Source organism: Symphodus melops (genome assembly GCF_947650265.1).
Source record: "Symphodus melops genome assembly, chromosome: 8".
Lineage (NCBI taxonomy): Eukaryota > Metazoa > Chordata > Actinopteri > Labriformes > Labridae > Symphodus > Symphodus melops.
The window spans coordinates 14,557,878-14,582,046 of record NC_136698.1 but is presented as its reverse complement, the minus strand read 5'-3'; the positions used below and the strand labels follow the sequence as shown (position 1 = coordinate 14,582,046).

Here is a 24,169-nt window from a genome sequence, read left to right as displayed (position 1 = left end):
ACAGTTGGTGAATGTATTATAACAACAGAACTCTGACATTTAAGTGGGACACACACATCAGTCTTCTGTAATCTGAGGTGAAAGCTCATATAAAGCTCATGAAAGCTCAAATATCTATGACTGATGTGACTCAGCATTAACTTTTGTATATTTTCCAAATCTGCCCCTGCATTTTGTCCTGGCTCCTGGCAAGCATGCTCCTGTTTAATGTGCACGCCTGCCAACATTTATAGCCATATAATTGTATACACCAAGCATAATGACAAAGCCTCCATTTTCCTCTGACTTCATGCTTATAGTAGGAAGCTCAAATGCTTTAATGTCTTACTGTTCCGTTAAGTTACAAATCTATAGGCTATCTGATAATTAATTATAATCTCATTACTTCTGGGTTGATAAGCAACTGAAAAGCCAATGAACAGTTAACATTTTGAGGTAAATTTGGCCATATCTCATGTTACTCTTGTTTGATTACCCAATAGCTTCAAGTAGACACAACTAGCATTAGCATTTTTGAAATGGTTTGGTCATATTTGGTCATAGTGGCCTCCCCTTAGCTAATGGCATGTTGGTTTACAATATGATAGAAAGGGCTTGAATTCTAAGTTAACCAGCTACTTTCCAGCTCATATAGGCCTACAGTAATGTTATATCTAGCCCATAAAACAGTCCCAGTTTTTAACAGTTTCTTTATCTACCAACAACACTGATTTTTTAATATATATTTCAATGAATGTCGTTGCCAAGGTGGATGCTTTTTAAGAATAGAAAAATATTACTAATGCAAGACATGTCAAGGTTCTAATACTAATTTGTCTGAACATGTGTCAATCAATGTCAAGATAGCGGCTGTTGCTCAACTAGCCTAGCTTACTATACTAACATAACTTACTGGGTAATGACAGGTTGGCTAGCTATTATACCGAAAAGGAAGAACCTTTTTCTGAAGAGCCCCGGGAGTTACAGCCTCCTTTAAAAAGTACCAGGCTATGAATATGATGTGTTTTGTATTCCATGCAAGAGGCCATTTTCAGTCATCCATGGTAGAAATTCCGACTAATATGCGATGCTAAACGTGCAAACTCATACAGTGGGTGCAGACTGGAAGTAGCACTGTTATCATCTGCTTTAGTGAGGCCAACACAGGTGACAACAACTGCTTAGGAGGGCACCTTTGCATACCAATTTTCAGTTTTTTGTTTACCAATTTGGAGGTATGAAAACATAATCACCCTACCAAAGGTCGTAGATTTGTTCTGTCTGTTTGGTTTGGTAATAGATGAGCCCACAGTGTTATGCAGATTGGTTCTATCAGTCCCAAAAGTTGGGATCATTGCACAACAATGTTTTATTACAAAACAAGAACCTGTCTAAGAAAAGCAGTGTCATCTTAACAGAGAGAGCAAACCTAAAATGTTTTCTTAAAGATCACAGGCTAGATTTGGCTTTTCCCCACAGATAACTTGGAAAAAGTGATAAGGCAGGGGGAAAATCAATATGAGCCTCAGCAACAAAGAAAAATGAAATGAGATTCATGCAAGGGAACCTCATCAGTGATCTGTTCCCACGCCTTTAACTAAACCTCTTCCATTGAAATAATGAGATTCAGGACTTTTTCACTTCATTCATTTATTCACAGATTGGAAAACAACCCTAAAATAACACTTTTTTAATGATTTGGTCCCTCAAGGCTCAATAGTTTTGGATCGACAAAAGCAAGTTGTTAAGAAAGTTTATCTTGTTTTGATAATTTAAGCTATTAACTTACAAGCAATGTATACAGAAATACTTCTACGTTCAGATAAATCTCACAAATCTCATCAATCACAGCATTCTAGTATGACTTTAAAAAGTGGATTCCATCATACAAAATCTGAAGTTATACCAATGTTCTGATTTGAGCATCACCTATGACCATTTTGTACCACAAGTCTGAGAAAACGTGACTGTTTGTACTAAATTGTAAACTCTCATGCAGACCTACACACAGCTATGCATCAATGCATTTGATAGGCTACTGGTAAGTATACAAACACAGTGTCCCCAGTTAAACAGAATCTGTCTATCTACCTAGTAAAGGACATTGATTGAGTCTAGCTCTTGTTATATTGTGCTTGTATAGACAGCAAAGTTAAAACTTTGTACAGATTTTAAACATCCTGTATGGCCATTTTCTTTCAATAGTTGCAGTTGCTGTGCTATTCAAATCTTGTACTGCCTCAGCTGTAAGAACTGGTAGTGTTTGATCTGTGGGAAATGCAGCCTTCTTCCCCTTGCCAAAGAACTGTCACAATTAGCTGAGTAATTATTGTCAACAAAGGTGCATTTCCATCAAGTCTGAGAGGGGATTATATTTCCTTTCAGTGCTGTCAAAACATAAATGTCATTTGTATGCAAAAAAAAAAAATATTCATGGAGAAATCATTTACAATGTTTGTGTGTGTGTGTGTTTGTGTGCATGTGAGGATGCCAATGTGAATGAAATGAGCGAGAGAAAAAAACATCCCTACCCTCTCCCCTCCTTATTGGAGCTCAACTCTTTTCATCTCAGTCATTTCTCTCCTAATGAGGAAAGCTGCCTCCGCCTCAGTCCACTTAGCCACAAAAGGAGAATCCTGTCACAAAGTGGAGGAAGATCTAATCTAGGCAGACTGCAGAAGAGCATCATCATTACACCCACACAGAGAGAGGAAGATAATGTTTCCCCCCTTACTTTGTATTCAGTCACTTCAATGTAGGCCTACTGCATGGTAACAGTCGTGAAGAATAAGGGAACGCAGACAGTGAATGAGAGACGGGAATCCTTCTCTTATTATGATTAAAATTCATCACCCTCTTCTGCAGCAGCTCCCCTCTCTGCATGTGGGAGAGATGGAAAGCCCAACAGCCCCTTTGAGTATACTAAGACTAAAGCTGGATTACACTCATCCTGCTGCTACTGTACAGGGTGTAAAAGTGATGGGTTTGGTCTTTTTTAAGATCACTAATCGTTTGTTTTTGTTTTGTTTTTTTCAAAGGATAGGCAGTAATGGTTGGTATTTATCACACAGAGAAAGCCAAATAGGAAAAAAATAAAATTGCCCTTTACTACAAATACCATCTTTGTCTACTCTGGTTATACAAGCTGGCAGGAAGTAAAGTCCTAAGGCCTCCACATAGGAGACATCATCTGCACTGACAACTTTCTCAGGCAAAGAAGAGGAGGAGGGGAAAACCAGATTGTCAGATGGGGACGAATAAAGCCTGCTCTGTGAGCCCTGAGCACAAGAAAGCATGCCTTTCTGATAAGACCAATAAACACCAAAGAGCTTAAATCGAAGCATTCTTGTCTATTAGCTTTAATGTAAATCTATTCCTCATGGCAGTAAACCTGCACAAGACCGAGTTTGCTCTCCCTGTTGGGACAGAGGTCATGTCAGTGTTAATCTATTTAGGGAAATGTAAAAGTCTGTCATATATGTGGATGATACAGAGGCATCTGAGTTTAGCCGGCTGTTTGGTTTGCGAGTTCTGTTGGTTGGTGTGGAGCCTATTCTTCTTTTTACAGTCATTTAAGCAGTGCAGACGTTCAAAAATAGATCAAAATTCATACATCAAACTTATTAAAAATTAACAACACTGTTGTCCTAAAGCTCAGAAGCATTTTCAGTGATAAACAAACAAACATAACAAGTCACACAGCTGATTAAGACAATAGCTCCCATAGTCATTTGTTCCCCAGCACAAAATCATTAAATATTAAACAATAAGAAGACATTTCAGTGTGTTTTATGTTCACAGCAATGCTTTTTTTCCACAGGTCTGTAACTCAATGTATGTTTCAATGGATAGACATTTTAAGTCCTCAATAACACTTTATGAGGCCTTTTTTCTGGAGATTGTTAACACTGTAATTGTTTTCCATCTATCTAAACATATGGTTCCAAACATTTAAATCAAATGAATCATACCCAACACATTTCTGCTAATGGTCCCATTGAACAGGATCTTTAGGCCTATTTTGTAGCACTAGAAAAACAATCCACCAACCACAGCTTAGTATGAGACGTTATTTTATCAGCAATGGGGGGCGTTATCTTACCACGACGCTAGCTAAGTACAGTAGCTACAACCAGGAAAAATTCGCTCTGTCTGAAGCTGACGTAGCTGGGCAGGTGGTTGTATGTAAGCCAAATCTTTAAATCAAATAATGACGTTTCATTAATCTCTGTCAATAACATTAACTGCTTGTTTCCAATGTGACTCCAATGTAGGCTAAATTTTTTCGGAATTTATCTCCCTTCTCTTGGGATCCCCATCGATTTGAAACTACATACTGAAATTACTATTACAGTATGCCTATGAGCTTTGGTAGATCAATTATGCTATTGTGAATTATTCTTTTTCTCATAACAAGTTCAACTAATCCTGACAGGAGGGCTAACTGGTACATCCAGATCTGTCACTTTCTTCTTGTCTAATAGCACCTGGTTTCACAGTGGATCAATGAGAGCGAAGGCCATACTGGCTCTCAGCATGTTATTCCTAGAGGAGAGCAGAGATTGGAAAGACAGCAGAAGGGACAAAAAGACACAGAAACTATTATTCCTGTAAACACGTGTTAGCTATGCTTAATCTTATTATAGACTGTAGCTTTCTTCACCTTGATTGCAACATTAACCTGTGTTGTAGAGTTAACAGGCATACAAAGACGCTGACTGTAATACACGTGAACAGTATATAAAATGAATCCTGTGTTCAAGTATGGATTTTTGTAAAGCATATTCTCGATAGCGTGTTTATGAATCTGGATCACACCCTTCAAGCTGTATATTGAGAGACATTTAAATAGAAGCAAGACAAACAAACAGAAAGAAATAGTGTGTATCAGCAGGAGTGAAGTTGATGAGGAGGTCAACGGAGCCCTGCTACACTGGGCTGTGGTCTGGAGAGGCGTGTGTAGCTGTCATCGTCACACACTCAACGGTCGTGTCTTTGATCCTGCGGAGGCCCGTGTACAACCTCTCGTCCAGGTGAGCAGTCAGTTTGTCCATGAGGTCTGCTGTTACGGTCTGCGGGCCGTAGCCTAAGGAGTCTGGCAGCTGAGGGGGTGAGCGCTCGTCTGCAGGTTCGGGAGGGAGTGCAGATGGTTTGATGTCCTCCTGGTGTTCGTGGTGCTCCCCTTGTCCTTGATCTTTCTCTGAGACTGAGTGTGCAAGAGGTGGTTGGAAGGAGGGGATCCTGTCCTCTGTGTCTCTAACACCGACGCCCTGCTCCTCTCCCTTGTTGTCAGTAGCTGTAGGCTCCACTTTAGGTGTATCAGGGGTGCTGATGGTGCCGTCGCTATTCTCCTCATCGGGAGCACTGACGATTCGGGGGAGCGTACTGTGGTAGCTTGTCTCCAATGGGTAGTTCACACTTTCACCCCTTCGTAGAGGTGTCCGCTGTCTTTCAAAAGAGGACTGGAAGTGTCTGACACCGGGGTCACTCCACTGCTTGTGGCGCTGCCACTGCTTGCGGAGGTGGATTCGGGATCGATGCTTCCTTAGCGGTGACTCCTGCTGGTCAAACTGAGGGTCATGACGGAGAAACTCATGGAAGAGGGCATCAGTCTTCTGGTCTATGCTGTAGTCTCGTCGGTGCAATATTGGCGGTTGAGGTGAAGGCTGTGCAGCCTCTCTGGGTGTGAGCATTTGACCATGTGGAAACCAGCTCAGTGAGCCAGCTCCTTTTTCTATGGGAGCTCCTCCACTGGCCCCCAACAACACCTCATCTTCTAGCTCCTCAAGGTGAGACTCAAAGCTCTCACCGATCGTGCCACTTCGCCCAGCGTTGGTGAAGTGGTGCCTTTTCTCGTGAGCTGTTTTATCTTTGGGGCTGCCGTTGTTGCTCCCAAACAGTCTTAGCTCCTCTGGACCTCGAGCTTCTATGGACGCATAGCCGCTGTCCATCTGCAGCAATTTACGAGTCCCTGTTTCTCCATCACTGCCCCTTTGCTCTGGTTCTTTGCTTCCCCGTTTCCTATTTTTTCCTTCTTTCGCACCTAATCTCTCCTCCGTGTACATCAAAATATCTTTGTCATCCTCCCCACCCTCTGCTTCATCTCCTAAATCCTGGGATGGATACCTTGGGAGCCCTCCTCTTTCTGTCTCTGGGCGTCCGCTCAGCGAACACACACTGTCAGCATCACTGCAGACAGAATTCCTGTCATTGTTGCTGCTCTGGTCGGAGGCAGCGTACTGTTCGAGTGAGGCACGAAGGGTCCAGATGTCTTTGTAAAGGGTCAGAGGGTCCTGGGCATCTGGGGGGTCCAAGGGGTCTGCACCTTCCCTTCTTTCAAGGGACAGGCCTTCATCTTGGGGATCAGGGGATAAGCCAATCACCCCTGGTCCTCCATGGCTGCAGCTGGGCTCCACTATGACCTCTACCTCTACCCTGTAGGGTGCACAGAGGAGTGGACAGACGAGATAAAAGAAAAAAAAAAAACATGAGGAAAATGAAGGGGAGAAACACTCAGGCGCACAAAACTCATGTCAATGTTGAAGCATTTTACTTATTAACACATTCACCTGAAGCGTGGCTGCGTCCACAGTGCACAGAATGAATTTCATGGCTTGCAATGGTTGCTGTTGCATGTCTGTGAGCAGAACTTAGCTAAATACCAATGGCTTGTGTGCTGAAGAAACTACCACAAACACCCCCTTTTTTCTTGGCGCAGTACTATGCTAGAAACATAAATTATCAAAAGTAATTAACTGGCAATGATCACATGGCCCATTAGATTGTTTTGCTGTTGGCATATTCCAGGAAATTCCTTGAATTTTTAAACACAAACGTGTAAACAAACACAGGAAATACAGATTTTGCTTAACCAAATCTTCAGCGGTGAAAAACAAACAGTTGTGTAAGAAGATACTTCCTTAAGTTTGTTTTATAACCAAATAGTGGGCAATTCTAGCACACACTAAAAAAAAAAAAGACCCTTTGCACTTCTGCAGACATCATGACTGTGTCAGCAATGGAATGGTTTCCTATGCCAGATATAAACCCTGTGTCCCCATTCTCCACTTCACTGTGGGATTCCCCTAAGTCTGGTTCAAAATGGTTTTCAAAGAAGTCTTGTACAGAGGGATCACGTTAATTTTAATCAGCCTGTGGCAGAGGTATTTCTACAGTTACACAACATGGAGTTTTTCCTTACAGTTTTGTTAATAAGCTGTTCTTTAAGATCAGTTACTTGACACTAATATGCTGTTTATCTGCCTTAAATGCATTATTCATTCATTATTCATGCATTATAATTCTTATTAAAAAAATTGCAATGGCATTGCAAATTGGTTTTAAAGACTGTTTTGTTAGACAAAAGTTGGTTGGGAAGAATTGGGACTTAGAGCCATGTCCTAACTTTCACATATTTTAGCAACTGTCAAGAAATGAGTTCAAGGCAGCAAAGCAGTGGACAGGATGAATGGCAAGGAAATTAAAGATACCTGCCGAGGGAGGGCGGTGGTGTGGAAGGAGGTGAGAGGAGGCGTGTAGTTGGCTGACTGGGACAGTAGGGGATGTTCTGAGTGCGAGCGATGTACTGGATCAGGTCTATGTGGTGTGCGTCGTTGTCGTCCTGGTCCATGCTCTCACTTGCGGCCCGCTGGCGCTGGAACTGTCTCCTCTTTGGAGAGCCTGTCCCAAAGAAAATAATCACGGGGGAAGGAACACAGTTTGTGACGGCAGGAAGGAGATAAAACATGCAGAAAGCTTCCCTCAAGTGTGAAGGTCTCAGGAGATTTTTCAGCCCCCCCGGTTTTATTGAAGAGTTGAGTCTATGGAATTGTTTGTGTGTGTGTGTGTGTTTGCATAGGAAGGAGAATATCCACAGGGATGATTTACTCCAGGGCCCAAATTGACTTGGAAAGGGCAAACTTTACGTCACACAGCCATCTGTCCTGTATGTGTGTGTCACTGTGTATATCCGACTCCTAGCAGGGAAAAGGCTTCTCACAGTTGGTTGCTGGAGCCCCCTGCTTAACCATTGCCTGTTTACCTCCAGAGAATGATGCCAAAAATACTATACACTGTGATAAATAATGAAGAAACCACTAACAGTATTGCATAATTTTCTCAGTTATGACTTCCTGCAACATAAGCACAGAGTGTTTCCAAAAACAACATAATAGAATTATACTTAACATCAGCAAGTATTTATTACCTCTGGTGTCCAGACTGGAGGCTCTCTGGCTGCTGTCCAGCTTCCATTTCTTGATCTTAAAGTAGGGACTTGCACCCTCCAGACTAGCATGGCGCCGTAGTTTGGTGAAGAACTGCAGCACGGGCCCCTGGCCTAATGCAGTACCGCCAGAAGTGGGGGCATCGCTCCCAATCAAGACCTCTTGTCCAACACTAATGCTGCTGCCTCTGCCCCTGGGCCCCACTCCCATTATCTCGATCTGAGCAGAGAGAGAAAAAAACATTATGAGGAAGAAAAACATGAGAAAAAAATGGTTAGTGCCGTGGGTATAATCCCTTCTGACAGTGATGCTTCTTGTTTGCCCATCAACCATCACTTTTGTTGTGTCCACCCTTGTGCTCCATGACCCTCTAATGCTCATATGGATGACTCACTGCTTGTCTGGCTGGTTCTTGGACCGTGGCTACTAGTTACAAACAGAATTTATAGTGATTCCTCTTTATGTGCTACAGAAGCAAATGAGACCATCAGAAACATGACTGACTATTTCTATGAATGTTATTATGAATGCCTCTTGCCACTGTCAGACAAGAGCACTTACAGTACACTGCAGAAGCAGCCTTCTTTAACTTTTCACAGCAAATATTATATGAGTGATATAGTAATCAATATCTATGTAGAGATCATGACATAAGTCAAAGTATGTACTGCACTTTTTTGGAACAACTATTACACTTAATTTAATGGCAAAAAAATCATTTTCTGTCCAGACTTAAATAAACAACAGTCTGGCAGTCACTTATCAATTAATGTAATATATTTGTACATTGAAGATAATTTCAAAGTAACTTACTGAGCTTGGCGCCTTCATGCTAAGAGCCCTGTTTTTGTCATTGAAGCTGGTGCCCACCACAGAGTTAAGGGTGTCTCCAGGGAGGGCACAACTGGGATTGAGACTCAGGCTGGTCAATGCTGTTTGTGGCAGAGGGCACAACATCGGCTGAAGGGAAGCACACACAAAAATTACTCTCTTACTCTTATAGAATATTGTCAAACATGCAGGTCTTCAAAGGGACTTGACCAGAATGCTACAACTGTCCTCTTTTGGAAACTACAGTTCGTATTGCAGATCCACTTCAAACTATTGTTTTCATGTTTTCTGAGCAAACTACAAATGAATTCCCTCTCAAGCTGTTGACTGGCACTCCTCCTGAGTGTGAAATCAATGAGCCCTGCTTTTTGAAATGAGTGAGCAGACAGATTCCTCATTCTGTTGTTTGGGTACATTAGTTTGATACATTTTCTTGCCTTAACCCGAGTGAGTGATATTGTTATTGGCCCAGGTCAAGAGTAATGATGCGTCACGTCTAACAGTAGGTTAAAGGATATCACCTGGAAGATGGAAAGGGCTGACTTAGCAACAGGGCGCGTTGTTGTCATGGTGATGTTGCTCTCAGCCGAGTCACACTCATGGATAGTGACTATCTTGAGGGCTGGAGACGGGAAGTTGAGGTTTGTGAGCCGGGCGTTCTTCAGGTGGTGAAAGTCGCCCTCGGTCAGAGTATACCTGAGGCGATCAGAAACGAGGCAAATTTGATTTAAATAAGCAGCAAAACTGGAGTTCAAGAAAATAGATACCCAATTAAAGCTAAACTAACAACATAGGTATTTGCAAAGTAATTTGGCTTGTGTGTATGTATTAGCTTTCTGACCTGCGGCCCTTCTCCTGAGCCTTCTTGCCATGATCGAAGAGCGCAGCCTCATTGAAGGAGACACGGCGGCCGGTTGTGCAGGTGGAAAGGAAGCGCTCAGTCTCTTGGTCGTGAGAGCTGGCCATCGACAGACACTCCGACTCATCCACCCTGATGGTAATTTCTACCGAAGACACAAGAGGGAAGGAACAGAGGAAGGAGCCAGATAGGTGGGGAAATGGATTAAGGTAGAGTATGAGGAGATGGCAAAATTAGTAGTTAATTTATTTTTGAATTTTAATATCATTAATGACATTTTAGCGAGCATGGCACTGGGGATTTTGCCATTTGACCCACCTCTATGGATAGGATTAAAAGAGTATGTCAACAATATTCAGGATAATCTACAGATGACGCCGACTGACATAGATGACCCCCTGACTCTTCTTTAGACAACACCAAAAGGACTGTCACTATTTCTCAAAGTCTGAAGGACTGATTGATACATGTCATGTGATTTACACTTGTTTTTTATCAAAAACAAAACAAAAAAAGTTTAGTTTATTCAAAGTAAAACTAGTTAACTATTTGTAAAGATGAAAAACATTACAATGTTAGCATTGTCCCTAGTAGTTTACTGATGTTAGCAATAAGCTAAAAGCACCTATTTACATAAGTACAGCTTTCAGACCTGCTAGCATAGCAGGTCATATGCTCAATATTGGCTCTGGGTTCAGGGCACCAACAGGAGCCAAAATGAACCAGTACATTAAGTCTGGCCTGGTACCTTGTTGCATGTCATTCCTCATCTAAAAATTATTTTTGTGCATCTTTCAACTTCTAACTGTGCAAGTGAGACAATCAATACATAAAAAAAGTTGTTTCTGCTTAATTGAAAATCCGCTAAAGCCTCTAATATTGTTTAAAACAAATTAGTCTATCTGCTGACTGAAAAGCTCATCAGAAAGCCTAATGAACAGTTTGGTCCCAAACTAAAGTTGCTTCTAAATCCTTTCATTTCAGAGAGAGTGCTTTCTGGTCCCAAAATGTCCGAAGGTGTTCCAGGAACGACACAGCTACTTAAACTAATTGGGTTGAGCTCAAACTGTTTTAATGGACGAGGCTACACATTTGTGCTGACGGCATAAAATCACCTCTGTCTCTATAAATCCTATCCCTGTATCTTCCAGCCTGCCTGTCTCCATTACTCCTCTCTGTCTCTCCATATATCTTTCCCCCTTCGGAACAGTTCCTCCTTTGTCCATTCCTCTCTTACCATGGGTGGGCTGAGACTCCTCCAAGTAAGTGGTGTTGGTTTTCTCAGGGTCATCGCTGGCCCTGGAGTACACAGAGAGATTCAGATCAACGCTGTGACATCATTTTCCCTAAAATCTGTATTTCATCTGTTGAACCCCATAGCTGCTGGCAGCCACGCACAACCAACCTCGGTAAAAAAAAACAAAAACAAATCAGCAGTTTAAAAATCTAACTGCACATTCTCAGACTGGTTCGTCTTAATGGCAGCCTGCCTAGCTGTATAATGAATGAGGGCCTAAATCAGTCTAAATCATTGTGCTAACCCTCAGAGCTGAGGGACCCCTTGAAATAATAAATCATGACACTTTATGGGATTGCATGTTTCCACTCATCTTTAAAGCAGAGAGCGAATAAGCAATAAAGGTCACGGTTTCAGGGGATGTTTTTTATATGCTATTCATATTATATTATTCAAACCTTTCTTGCCATTCCTCTGTTCTAAAAATAACTTTTCAAATGTGTCTACCTGAAAAAAGCATGAAAGCATGAAAAAAGAAATTGAACACTCCCCCAAGTCATTCTTCTCAATCTGATTTCTTTGTGCAGCGATATGAGTTTAGTGTGTGCGTGCGTGCGTGTATGTGTGTGTGTGTGTGTGTGTGTGTGTGTGTGTGTAAGCAACTTGAGGGATTTCTCCTTGCAACCAGATCTGTACTTCTTCTTGTCTTTCATTTCCTCTGTGGCTCCTGCTTCCCCATATTGTGCGTGTGTGCGTTTGTGTTTGTATTTTAGGTGTGCACACAGCGCTGTGTTGAGACGCAAGATTAATCACAGCCATAGGCTGCTATAAAATCTCATTACACTCATCATTTGTACCAGTCTGCCTGCCTCTCTTCTGCTCTCCTCCAGCAGGTCTCTCTTTTTCACGACTCAGCCTCTGTGCTCTCTGTTTATCTGCATCGAGCTGGTGCGATCATACATTCAAGTGTACTTGATGATGTGTGCGGCTGTGGAGAGAGACAAAGAGTCTCGAGGGTTAGCCATGTTACTGTTGAATACACACAGATGAATCACCTCTGTTAAAACTATCACTTAATTAATTATTCTTAGTAGGTGGAACAAACTGGGAAATACTTCTAAATTCAACAGGATGTATTCTGTTTAATTTCAATGAACTTCATCTATTATGTAAGTGTATACATTCAACTCAAGCACCAGGCAGTCTTTAAATAGCTGTTGCGTGTTAGAGAGGGAGAGTAGTCTTATTTGTGCTTATAGATTTGCTGTTGAAGGCCGAATAATTACGAGCCTGTTCACCTCTATTGCATCTCAATTGAAGCAAAGTCGTAATGCCACTTATCTGCCATCAGAGGTATTAACAGAGGTGTAAATGGGGGAAAACTTTGATGATGTGAAACATCGGAGCCGGTGTGTGTGTGTGTGTGCATGTCTGATTATGTGTATGGGTGAAATGAATGCAGAACTTTGTATGATGCTGTAGCGGCACCACAATCTGTAAAGGGTTTTGGACTCTTAATATAGTGTGAGTAAAAACTTAGACAACTTTTTTCCCCATTAGAACTGAACTCGGGGGAAAAGGCATTTAAGTTTGCTGCTTGAACAAATTAAGAAAAGATCTGTAACTTAATGAGCTGGTCTCATAGGATGCTTTTAAGAAGATGTGGAGTGACTTGGAGGCAGAAATCTGGTTGCAGATGTTCCACATGATGTTTTTTTGTGGATGTGGGCCATCTTGACAAATATGTTTTGTTTTGTTCAAAAATAAAAATATCAGTATTGTATTTGCATGTATTGTCTGAAACTCATGTATTGTAAATTGTGCTGCTGCCTGTCTAGACCAGGACACTCGTGAAAAAGAAATGATTTTTCCTGCTTAAATAAAGGTTAAATAAAATGCATAAACACATTTGTGTCCACTTATGTGCTTTAATGCCACACAGTGAAATCACAAATCCACCAATCCACTTGTACGTGTATTCCGAACCACCTCTGTAAAGCAGAGTGTCTTCATTTTTCCTTGAATCAGCCATGGAGTAGTACTTCATAAAGTGTGGAATTTGATGTTATTGTGTTGGACTGTGAAATTTTGAAGGATCAAATAACAGGGATCAAAATACTGTTGCATAATGAAACCCTACACAACATGAGCACATGTCTAAATAAACAGTTCAATGAACACCTGTTGCACAGTCAGCAAAACATTTTGACTTGGCTCTTTATGTCACGTTGTGCAGCTGCTGCTTTTCCACTATGTTCATATGCCCAATATATTGTTTTGGAGCTTATACTGAAATATTCTTTACAACAGATTTGAATAAGCGTGTCGCATAAAGTGCCCAAATGTTGAATGTACTTGATTATTTTCGCATCGTACCTGGCACAGCATTGTCCTCCTCGACAGCAGCGACGGAAGGCGATGAGGAGGACTGAGACAGAGATCAACGTTCCTACCAGGAAGACGGAAAGGATCACCAAGAGGAGCACGGAGCCATTTTGCTGCTCCTCTGCCTTGACTGGGATCTCCTGAGAAAACACAAAGGAGAAAAATATATGTACTTTGTATAGATACTGTAGAAAACTAAAGATACTGTTGACTTGAGTCAAAGTGTCTGATGTGAAAAAGACGCAATAGTAGCTCCAGTATATCAGTGAAGAAGGTAAGTGTCTCCCTATTCCTGTTTGGATTTGAAAAGTGTTACTTTAAAAGAGTAAGTCCATTTATATCCAAATAAACATCAATATACTGAAACTATTCACTGATAAATGCCTTTTATGCCAACAAATGACCTCCTGACAACAGCTACTGCTGAGATATCTTTACCATAACACCATGCAGCCTCCACGGGTTTGGCTGTTTTGTATTAAGTGAATCTGTTATTGAAGCAGTGCATTGAATTAACAAATGTGACCCTGTCTTCAGTTTACCTGAGCCATGGGAAAGCTCTGAAAGAAAGGACTGCAGCTGAGATAATGAAACATCTTGGGAGCACTGACAGAGACCAAAATGGGCCTATCAATTACCATTGTCTTTGACAATAATTCTTCATAAACATTTGCAAAAACAAAAAAATTTTTAACAATGGGTTGGAGAGACATTTTTACTGCAGTAGTTTATTAAAAAAATCATCAAGTACATAATTGTCTAGGTTTTTTTTGTATGCAATACAATAAATACAACTCTACATTACTTTATCAATGGATGGATTGATATTAAACTTAATTTTTGTCAGCGAACTATCATGCAGTCAGTTTATTTTTTGGTTTTCAAATCCCTTTTAAATCCTGCTAGATGTTTAAAATTAAAAGCGCCTATTTTTTTTACATTCATTTTTTTGTTTATCTTCTTTGCTTCCTCCTGTTGCTCCCTGACGTTAAAGGCTACAGAACAGGGACTGAAATGCTTTAAATAAAAGGAAAGGTGGTAACATGAGTGGGAGAACAGAGAACAACAGCAGGCTTTGTTCTTTGGAGAATAAAACGGATGTGGTAACAAAGGTTATGTAAAGACGATGTTTGAATATCAAAGTAATGATCTTATAGGTGTAGTATTATCCTGAGCTCTGTGAAGGAGAGAGCACAGTGAGTGTTAATGACTGCTCCAGTCAGATGTCCCATCGTAATTTCTCGGCAAGGGGAAATTAAAGCTGAGATTAGATCAAAGATTTAATTATTTCAGGTCCAGGTCAGGATGTTCCCTATTAGACAGTCAATCGAGCAGAGGAGAATATGAGGGAAAGTATGGTTCTGGTACTGAGCAGATACAACACACCACACAGACAGAGACACATAAACATGGACAGGAAGTCTGAGAAGAAGCTGGTGGTGAAAGATGGACTTACTGTGGAGTTTTCTGGTAGGATGTTCCAGATGGTAGACTCATTGCTCATGGTCCAGGCCAACTAGAGAGTCCCCTTGAGAAACACACACAAAGACATGGAGGAAATGACTGTGAATGGAGCTGTTCATCGAAAAACAATGTCATCCACCACAATTATTACACACTATATGTGTTAATAAGCCAAGACCAAGTCACAAGCCCTCTCTGATCTACTAGTAAATTAAATAGTGTGTCTGTCCATTACTTGAATAATTTGTCTCATAACAAACACAAAACATCTTCATATGGCCCTGTATGGTGAGATGCCCGTTTCAGCAGAATTACAAACACGAAATAGGTTTATGAAATAATGCAAGTGAAAGCAAATGTCAAACATCTGTGGATGATGTGAGCTTCCCTCATACACATGTGTTTAGGCTCACAGAAGATGCAAATGCAAGCATCTTGACTGCAAATCATCACTCATAATTCCACATCAGCCTGAAGACTCTCTATCTACCTCCCACACAAGAAAAACACACAGAGAAAAACTGCTCTTACTTAAACACGGATTCCAGCAGCTTCCACTAGCGCTGCTGTTTTGCGATTGCTCTTACAGATCATAGTCATTAATGCTGCTACTACTGCACCAAACGCCTACACACACACGCACACACACACACACACACCCTGGATAGAGCTACTCACCCAGCAGGGTAGGAGCAACATGCCTGCAGCACTCAACTTCAGCACCACAACCTGTAAGCTAATGCTGAGCTGTGTGCTGCCTAACTCCCTGTTCTACCATTCATGCCTGGAAAACTGTTGCAGGAAAACACATTAGGCTGTGAACAGACTGCTTTCCTTGGCACCAATGTACCACATCCTGCTTTCTACCAGCCCAGTGTCTTACCCTGATGGAGGGCAGTGCGTAGCAGCAGCTCTGGATGTGTGAAGCTCTGGATGTGTGTGTGTCGAGCAGTGGCTCAGGAGTGTCCTCCTCAGCTCCCTTGCTGCATCCTCAGCCACCTCAGCCTCGCCAGCCGACTGAGACTGAGCAGCGGCGTTTTCCCCTTCAGGACTGGCCCGCTGGCCTCGAAGCAACAGAAGGATGGCAGTTCTGCATGACTGATAACAAGCATACACCACAGTGATTGGTTACATTCATTTTACAGTTTGTGCAGATGAGTTTTACATTACATAAGTGCCTGCATTGACCGAATGCACTCCACAATGCACACCATAGCACACTGACAGGTTCCCTTCTACTGTCTCTTTCAGTGACAATCATTCAAATACTGTATTTCTTAACATTGCATTATATTGGCTGACAACCAAACATAAAAACACATTTTCTTACTCATCAATTACATTAGAAAAAGCTGAAACTACCCCCAATGTATGTAATGAAATTCCCCAAAATCAGTAATAAATAACTTTAGTCTCATTACATTTGGCTGCATATCCCGTGTTGTTTCATGAAAAGACATTTACTTTAAATCAGACTATGAAAACAAATGAAGAGGGTTACTTTTTTTGGGATGATTGCTCACTTCTATGTTAACGCAAATCCAGAAGGGTGCTGAATTGATTGGCTGATTGAGCAGATGGTGAGACATGGGTGTCCCAGCAAAGGCATATCCCGTAATGGTCAACATTTTTGTGTAGCCTATACCAGTTAAATTAATGGTAGGTTATTTTAGTGGCTCACCTTCGCGTTCAGTGGTATTTTTTTATAATGCGCACATAACCAAATGATAACTTTAGAGCAGAAGAGAATTACAACACTCACATTTTACCGTAGCCTATATTTAAAATAAAGAAAGAAAGAAAGAAAGAAACCCATGGCCGACACTGCAGTAAAACAAAGTAATGAGCTTCCTTTTCCTTATGGGGATTCGGCTGGTAAATACTTCGCTTGAAAAAAATCCTATCACATTATCTAAATGCAGCGGAGTCGCCAAAACTTTAGAATAATGCAAACAATAAGCTTTTCTCCAACCAGCGCGACGACGTTCAGAAATATGCCATTTTGATATTTTACAGGCGCCTATTTTTCATCAGTCCAGTGATGCCGATATAGAAGACAGCGCTGCGAAGTGGCTGCACAAACACACGAGGAGGGATGCAGCAAAGACAGCAACTCACCTACTCAACCAGCCTGGTCCATGCAGGGGTGGAGGGGCAAAGCCAATACCATGAAACTCGTCTATGATCACTTTAATGTGGATTTTTTAAAGCCTAAAGTATTTATGAATGAAACCCCACCGTCTAAGACACGCCCACCACCCAGTCAAAGAAGACGCACCACGTGACGCAAGGAGTGAGGTAAGGCTGATTGAAGGGTTTCTCAAAATGCTCACTTATCGTTCATCATTCTGTGACGTCCACGCATATGAGACATAAACACAGTGAGTCAGTGACAGAGCCGAGGAGGACAGAATCCCTCAATAGCAAATCCCTCAAAAACAAACTTCATAAAAAACAAAATGTAATATGGTTAAATATCAGTAAAACAACCCTTTATTGAGTTGTATTGTATTACTTTGGCTATAGCTGACACTGGTGGTGCGAAAACTGTCAAGACAGGCAAGCCCAAAGATTTTTTTTTTTTTAGCATTGGTGTGTGTACGGGAATTTAATATTTCAAAATTGTGAAAGTTTCAAAACGCCCCACACTTTCCAGCTGTTGAGAAAGGTAGACCTATTATTTAATACAGTATTTTGGCACCATCTACTGGTAGTCAGTGCTCAGTCCCTTGTACACAAATTAAAATAAAAAAACCCCAAATATAATTTATTAGTCTGTAACATGACGATTCCTCACATATGTTCTCGTTGTTGTTCACATATTTGTAAATAACGTCCAACAGAAAAGACTACACTGCAATAATCTCAACTCATATTAATCCTCGAGCGCGACTCTTTTTTTCTTTTAAACACTCCATTTCCCTGCAGCCTTTGCGCGCCCGTAAAGCCTTGTGGGTAGCTTACAAACGTCCTTGTCCTACCAAGCGCACACCGTCTGCCTACACGCAAGGGCTCGAGGACCTCTGTCATTCATTTGCACTTGAATCAAATCTGCTTTTCAGACATGATGGCAGCAAGATTTCTTCGCCGCGCGCTCCCTGTGCTGAGGCAGACTCGCTCCTACGCCGAGGCTGCGAGCGGATCCTCGCAGATGTCCTTCACTTTTGCCTCCCCGACACAGGTGACTATTAACGCTACTGACGAGGCTTCTCGGGCCCAGCTAGCAACACGGCTAACTTAGTCCTTTAAGTGAAGTGTCACAGTTTGCATACAATCTTTGTGGTCATTCAGCAAGTTTGTGCAAATAAAATGGTTTTCTATCATTAACGCGCGCGTGCAATTCTCACAGGGCACGTGTGCTTGTATTATCACTAAATTGTTTGGTTTAGCTTAGCTACCAACCGATATTTAACCTAGCTGTCATTCACTGTCTTTAGGTGTCATAGTAAACTTTGTCAGCTGGATCACTAAAGCAGCACTACTGTAGAGTTCAACGAGGTTAAGGTGTGTGCCTGTACACACGTTTTAAGTGTGTGTCGAGAGTTGAGATGTAATTCATTTCAGTCTTTAGGAGTTTGAAAGGCTAAGCTGTCTAACCTTGAGGTTCATGTCTTTGGTAATATTTGGCACAACGCGCGTTTTTTCTGATTTTCAATTCACTGTTCCTCCGTATTTAAAAGTCCAGTTTTGCACGATGCTGAAAGTCTACCTCACCCTGCTGCAGAACTGCGAATAATACATAAATGAATTACGTTGCACCGTAAATAAATTTTGAGGTGGCTTCCTGTGGTTATGTAGTAGTGTAATGAAGTGCACAGTTGTATTTAGCATGTTACGCTTGAAGTTTGGTCTGCATGACTGTGACCTATCACCTTTAGTCTATGTTGAACTTTTGCAAAGCAGGCCTTGAGTCAGTGCATCTCTCTCTCTCTCTCTCTCTCCCCCTCTCCCTCTCCCTCTCTCTCTCCCTCTCTCCAGGTGTTTTTCAAAGAGGCCAGTGTGAAACAGGTAGATGTGCCCACGCTTACTGGTGCGTTTGGTATCCTTCCAGCCCACGTCCCCACTCTGCAGGTGCTCAGGCCTGGGGTTGTCACCGTCTTCAGTGATGATGGCTCCTCTGTTAAGTACTTTGGTAAGATGTTGATAAACTAAAACAGTGTATGTGAATTAGGCTAACACTTACCTGAAGGGACTCGACTGCATATTTCTGCTTTCGTGAATGATGAATTTGTTCATCTTGAGCAGGAGTGTCAAACTCACATGAGCTCGTAGACCAGATTTGTAAAATGATAATTGATTAGGGGCTGGACCAGTTATATTTTTTGTACCAAAACCATTATGACTGAAAGCGGTAAAAGGTTAATTGTGGATTTCTTATTTAAAACCATGGTTATCTAACTTATCTAAGGAGGGGATGAACATTTAATTTGGGTTTTACTCAAAGCCTTAACGGGGTCAACCTGTTTTGAATAATGCCCTTAAATGTATCATGTTGTCCTCAGAGGTAATAAGACAAACTAAAGTACAGAGAGAGTTCAGAACAAACCAACTATTTAACAAAACACCATAGAAGATAATATTTCAAATAAAGGAAACATTTAGTATTATAATTTTTTTGAGTTCTTTTCCATCAACAGTTTTTCAGAGTTTTAACGCAGGTTGTCAAAAACTGACAAAACTGTATTTTTTTTTTAAATATCTACAATATTTGATTCTCTCCATCATGAATATTTGCATATTGTGAAAATATGCAAATATTTAAACCGTAAACAGTCTACTCTGTGATGACAGGAAATTAAAAAATATTGGATGTTTGACATCTTTACTTTTTGGACGAAAAGAAAATCGGGTCAACTGTGAAAATTCTTGAGGATGAAGTGCGTGCCTCTACATTAGAGTTACTCTCGGCTCCATTCGGATGAGTACAGGGACTCTTTCTACCTGAAACTTACCAGGCTTAACTGCACACGGTGTGCAGTTGAGAACACAGTAGGTGGAGAGTTTTGCTCGGCAACATGAAAGTTTGCTGAGGTTATAGCTTCCTGCGTCCCAGTCTCCCACAGGCTTGGAAAGGCTCACCCTGAATGCTACATGTCCACGACCTAATGGTCTGTTCATCTGCACATTTCACACACTCACTGTCAGGCTGCACATCAACCACAGTGGAGAGCTGGAGCTTGCTATTTGTGATCTATGTGTCAGCCTTTACCGCTTTCATCGCGGTATTAAGACCACTGTATAGTATTATTGCGGTATTGTAAAAAAAAAAGTGTCCCTCCATGTTTTCTCCTCGATTGTTCTTGTTTACCACTTCACCAAAATGATGTAAGCTCTGCAGCAAGCTCGATTTAGTGTAACTCTGCTGCACTGTGCAGGGGATTATGGGTGATGTGGTTTGCTTCTCAGACCGGCCCACTCAATAGCTCTGGGAACAAATGACACTAACGGGAGTACTGCCGAGTTCTTGTTTGGTACCGTCACATGCCACGCTATTATCGTGATACTTTTGAGACCAATACAACAACATTATCTTGCATATCTTCTACAGAGCTTTGCTCTCCACTTGGATCTTGTAGCATGTCCATGTCTCAGGCTCATGGAATCTGTAGTTTTTTTTAACTCTAGTAAATTAAAACATTTCTCTCTTTCTTTCTTCTTTTCTTCAAAACATACTTCGGTTTAGATTTCCAAATACTCAAGTACAATGTTTGAGTTGTTTACATTGACTATTTAAAAATGAATTGTGAAACAGAGGCTCCCCTGAGAGCGAGACAAGGATGTCCCGGATTTATTGAACCGGTGATAATGTTTTTGATGTCCGATGACAGTGGCTGCATGCTGCCGTGTTCAGTCACACGTTTGTCTTTGTGTATGCAGTGAGCAGTGGGTCCATCACAGTCAACGCTGATTCTTCAGTGCAGCTGCTGGCTGAGGAGGCCGTTCCTTTGGACCAGCTGGACATCTCTGTGAGTAAAATGTCAACGACGCACCTTTTTAAAACGTGTCTGCAACATTCGACAAAAGACCATATCTGTCATGAAAAATGACTCCGTTCCAATTCAGTGTAAGATGGTCGTCCAAATTGTCCATCACGTGTGTGGATGACTTTTCATTGAGTGGAATCATTTGATCATGTTACAAAGAATGACCTTCAGGCTGACTGTGACAGGAAATACTATAATGCCTCTAAAAATGAAGAATTACAATCATTAGAAGAAGAGAATCTAGAAACTCTGTTTGTAAATCTGTAAAACAAAAAACAAAACAAAAATCAGCAGCACCGGCTCTCCACTGAGGTCCTCCCTCTTGGTATGAAGGTAGTTTAAAATCAGTCTGCAGCAAAAACAGGACATATACAGAGGAGCAAAGCTGCTGCCAGCCTGTTTGTACATTCGAGGGCTTTTTTTTTTAAATTTAATTTTTATTTTATTTTTTATTTACTCTAAGATGACCGTAGGGTTGATAATTTGACCAAGAGTAAAACTATCACCAGAGATCTCCTACTCTTAAAGTATTTCAAGCTTAAACAAAGAAGGTTCATGTTTAAAACCTAATTCATTGAATACATTAAACATGCAGTTCAGTATAAATGAAATTAGCATTTGATATTATCGGATTCTGTGATTGGGCAGGAGACGGTGAGCCTTACAGATGTCAGACTTATTTTGGGGTTAAAAAGGAAATGAATGTATAATACTGAACCAGGTAAACAAACCACCCGTCACGGTGACCTGGTCAAAAGTCAGTTTGACACCAATAAAGAGAATATCAGCGTTTAACAAAGTCGTTCTGCTCAAAGAGAGGTTTCACATATTTAATGAAGGGTTCATTGCTTAAATGGATTTTTTTTGTTCTCATTTCTTTCTGTATCTACTAAAATAAACTCCACTAATGCTGCTATTGATCTTCTTGTTTCAGCCTGTGCAGTAGGTCATTGGGATATTTTTGATGAGGCACACATAAATGCTAGGATCGATATCCGTGCCGTTAATAGAGAGCAGGAGCAAAGCCTTTGAACTTCAGTTGAATTTGTCTTGATGTCTGTTGAACACATGGGGAAGGTTTTATGACCCGTGTTTACACTCAAAGCCTTGAACCTTTTCAGAAAGGGCTACTGAACATTTTATTTCCTTTTGTCCTTTTATATTTCCTAAAAAAAAAAAAATCAAAAGGGATGATGAGTGGTTTTTAATGAAATGTTTCCTGCGTGACTCTCCCCCCATAAACCAATGTTAGCCTTAATGTTGTCCTTTTTGTATTTTCTACTGTATTATTTAATCTCAAACATTAAACGTAAACATGTCATCAGGCTTAGGGTGTTTGTGTAAAGCTTTGACCATGTTTTTATATCCACCCACTAAGACCAAAAACGATTCACAGAAGTCCCAGTTCAGTTTGGACCTCAGTTTTGGGCTCAGGGTTCAGTATGTATATTTCAGTGTACTGTGTGTGTGTGTGTGTATATATATATCATTTGTTCAGTACAGTTTCCCATCTCCTGTTATTTTGAACAGCTTGTTCTGTGCCTTTCCGTCACCTGGAGTGGGACGTGACTACGACCATGTGTGATTCCACCGACGACATCATTCATGACAAATGAAATGACTTAACAGTTGCAGTGCAGCGTAGTCGATTGTTTATGGATCGTGTTGAATGAGATCTGTGTGATGGGTGTCCTTATCCAGTCTGTCGAGACGTGCGTAATTACTGTTCGTCCTTTCTGCAGGGAAAACGAAGGAGGCTTTTCTTACAACTGACACTAGATTTATCCCCCCCCCCTCCCCCGTTTATATTTTCTCCTCCTCACTGATGAGTATCTCCCAGTTGATGATTATCCATCCGTCCGATCAGTAATGCAGTTAGACATCAATGTTGAGCCCATGTTTAAATGTCAGTCTTGTTAATGTTAGGCTGCGTTACTACGCCGTCGCCGCCGAGGTGTCTTGTCTTTGACCTTGGGCAGTGCCAGTGTCAGTGTCAAGTTGACTTCATTGCATTAAATGAGTTAATTTTTTTTTTTTTTACTCTTTGTCTTCCACTCGCACATGGGCCCACGCTGTTAATAAGGAGGGAAAGGTCAGTCACTGTTGAGTTATAGCAGATGTGTCAAATCCCTACTGGGAGACCTTTAACTTCCAGCTATGTTTGGCATTTCTGGTTTCTAATCACTACTGTGACAAATGGAGCTTTCAGAGCAAAGAGGCAGTGGGGATTTTCTCTGCTCGTCTTACGCTCCACTTTTCACTCTTTGTTGTCAGACTTGCAGTTCAGGCTTTTATATCACAGTCAGCCTAAAAAAAAAAGAAAAGCTTTTTGAATAAGAAGAGCTTTGCAGACTTTCCTTTGCAAGCTAACTAAATAAAAGGATAACCACCATGGCCGGTAAAAGATTAGTACGTCGTTTCATATTTTTAACAAGAATGTTTTTCTCTTCTTTTTTTTGTTCAGGCTGCCAAGGCAAGCCTGGAGAAGGCTCAATCTGAAATGGCTGGTGCATCTAACGAGGCAGCAAAGGCAGAGGTCCAGATCAGCATAGACGCCAGCGAGGCCATCATCAAGGCCCTGGAGTAGACCTGTGGTACGACATGTGAACTGGTTCGCAATGATCTGACTCAGAGATAAATGTTCTTGAAATGTATGCAATCCAAGAGGAGCATTTACAGTTGTTGTTGGGATTTGAAATTAAAGATCACTGAATCTGTTTCTGTCACGTCCCCTTTCAGGTCATCTTTTCTGTTTGTTTGATGGGATTCTATCGTCCTTCTGTCTTTTCTCCAGCTGGGGTCACATCGGTGTCCAGAAGTTCCCACGCTTGCTTTGTACAGTGGATAAAATACAATAAATTTATTTGGAATTACCTGGTGTTGAAGTTTATCTTGTTTTCTTTGCTGCCTAATACTATGTCCTACATCTTGCATATATTTATATATTGATAATTTTGATGCTGATTAGAACTCTAAAGACCTGTCTAGGTAGTGCTTTGCTCTGTCTGTCTGCGCCTACAGTATATGTCCAATCAAACTTAAATAGGTTTGTTTGCACTTACTGACGTCATTTCCTGCTTCTAGAGCCTTGCTTTTGTTGATATACGTCCCCCATAGATAAAGGTGTCTGTTGAATTAAAGGGATACTTCACCCATTTACATGAAGCTGTGAAACATGTTTTCTTCATGTGATGCAAAAATCGTC

The 24,169-nt window shown here is 41.2% G+C and overlaps 2 protein-coding genes across 3 annotated transcripts; one reads left to right on the top strand and one right to left on the bottom strand.

Moving 5' to 3' along the window:
* Nucleotides 1-3,848: 3,848 nt before the first annotated feature.
* On the bottom strand, nucleotides 3,849-17,356 carry cbarpb (CACN subunit beta associated regulatory protein b). The gene is made up of 11 exons (XM_079349942.1): nucleotides 17,099-17,356; nucleotides 15,864-16,078; nucleotides 14,973-15,044; nucleotides 13,508-13,656; nucleotides 11,132-11,193; nucleotides 9,877-10,039; nucleotides 9,557-9,731; nucleotides 9,018-9,164; nucleotides 8,186-8,423; nucleotides 7,470-7,659; nucleotides 3,849-6,414 (listed from the first exon to the last, which is right to left on the bottom strand). Exons 3-11 carry the CDS (start codon nucleotides 15,018-15,020, stop codon nucleotides 4,908-4,910), a joined length of 2,679 nt encoding a protein of 892 aa, XP_079206068.1. The 5' UTR covers nucleotides 15,021-15,044; nucleotides 15,864-16,078; nucleotides 17,099-17,356; the 3' UTR covers nucleotides 3,849-4,907.
* Nucleotides 17,357-17,894: 538 nt separating this feature from the next.
* Nucleotides 17,895-23,837, top strand: atp5f1d (ATP synthase F1 subunit delta). 2 transcript variants are annotated; one of them, XM_079349940.1, is made up of 5 exons: nucleotides 17,895-18,161; nucleotides 18,959-19,112; nucleotides 20,858-20,946; nucleotides 23,429-23,558; nucleotides 23,759-23,837. In XM_079349940.1, the coding sequence occupies exons 1-4, from the start codon at nucleotides 18,045-18,047 to the stop codon at nucleotides 23,549-23,551; spliced, it is 483 nt and encodes a 160-aa protein (XP_079206066.1). In that variant the 5' UTR covers nucleotides 17,895-18,044; the 3' UTR covers nucleotides 23,552-23,558; nucleotides 23,759-23,837. The 2 variants fall into 2 exon arrangements, with proteins under 2 accessions (XP_079206066.1, XP_079206065.1); XM_079349939.1 differs by having other exon boundaries at nucleotides 17,896-18,161; nucleotides 23,704-23,837.
* The last annotated feature ends 332 nt before the right edge of the window (nucleotides 23,838-24,169 follow it).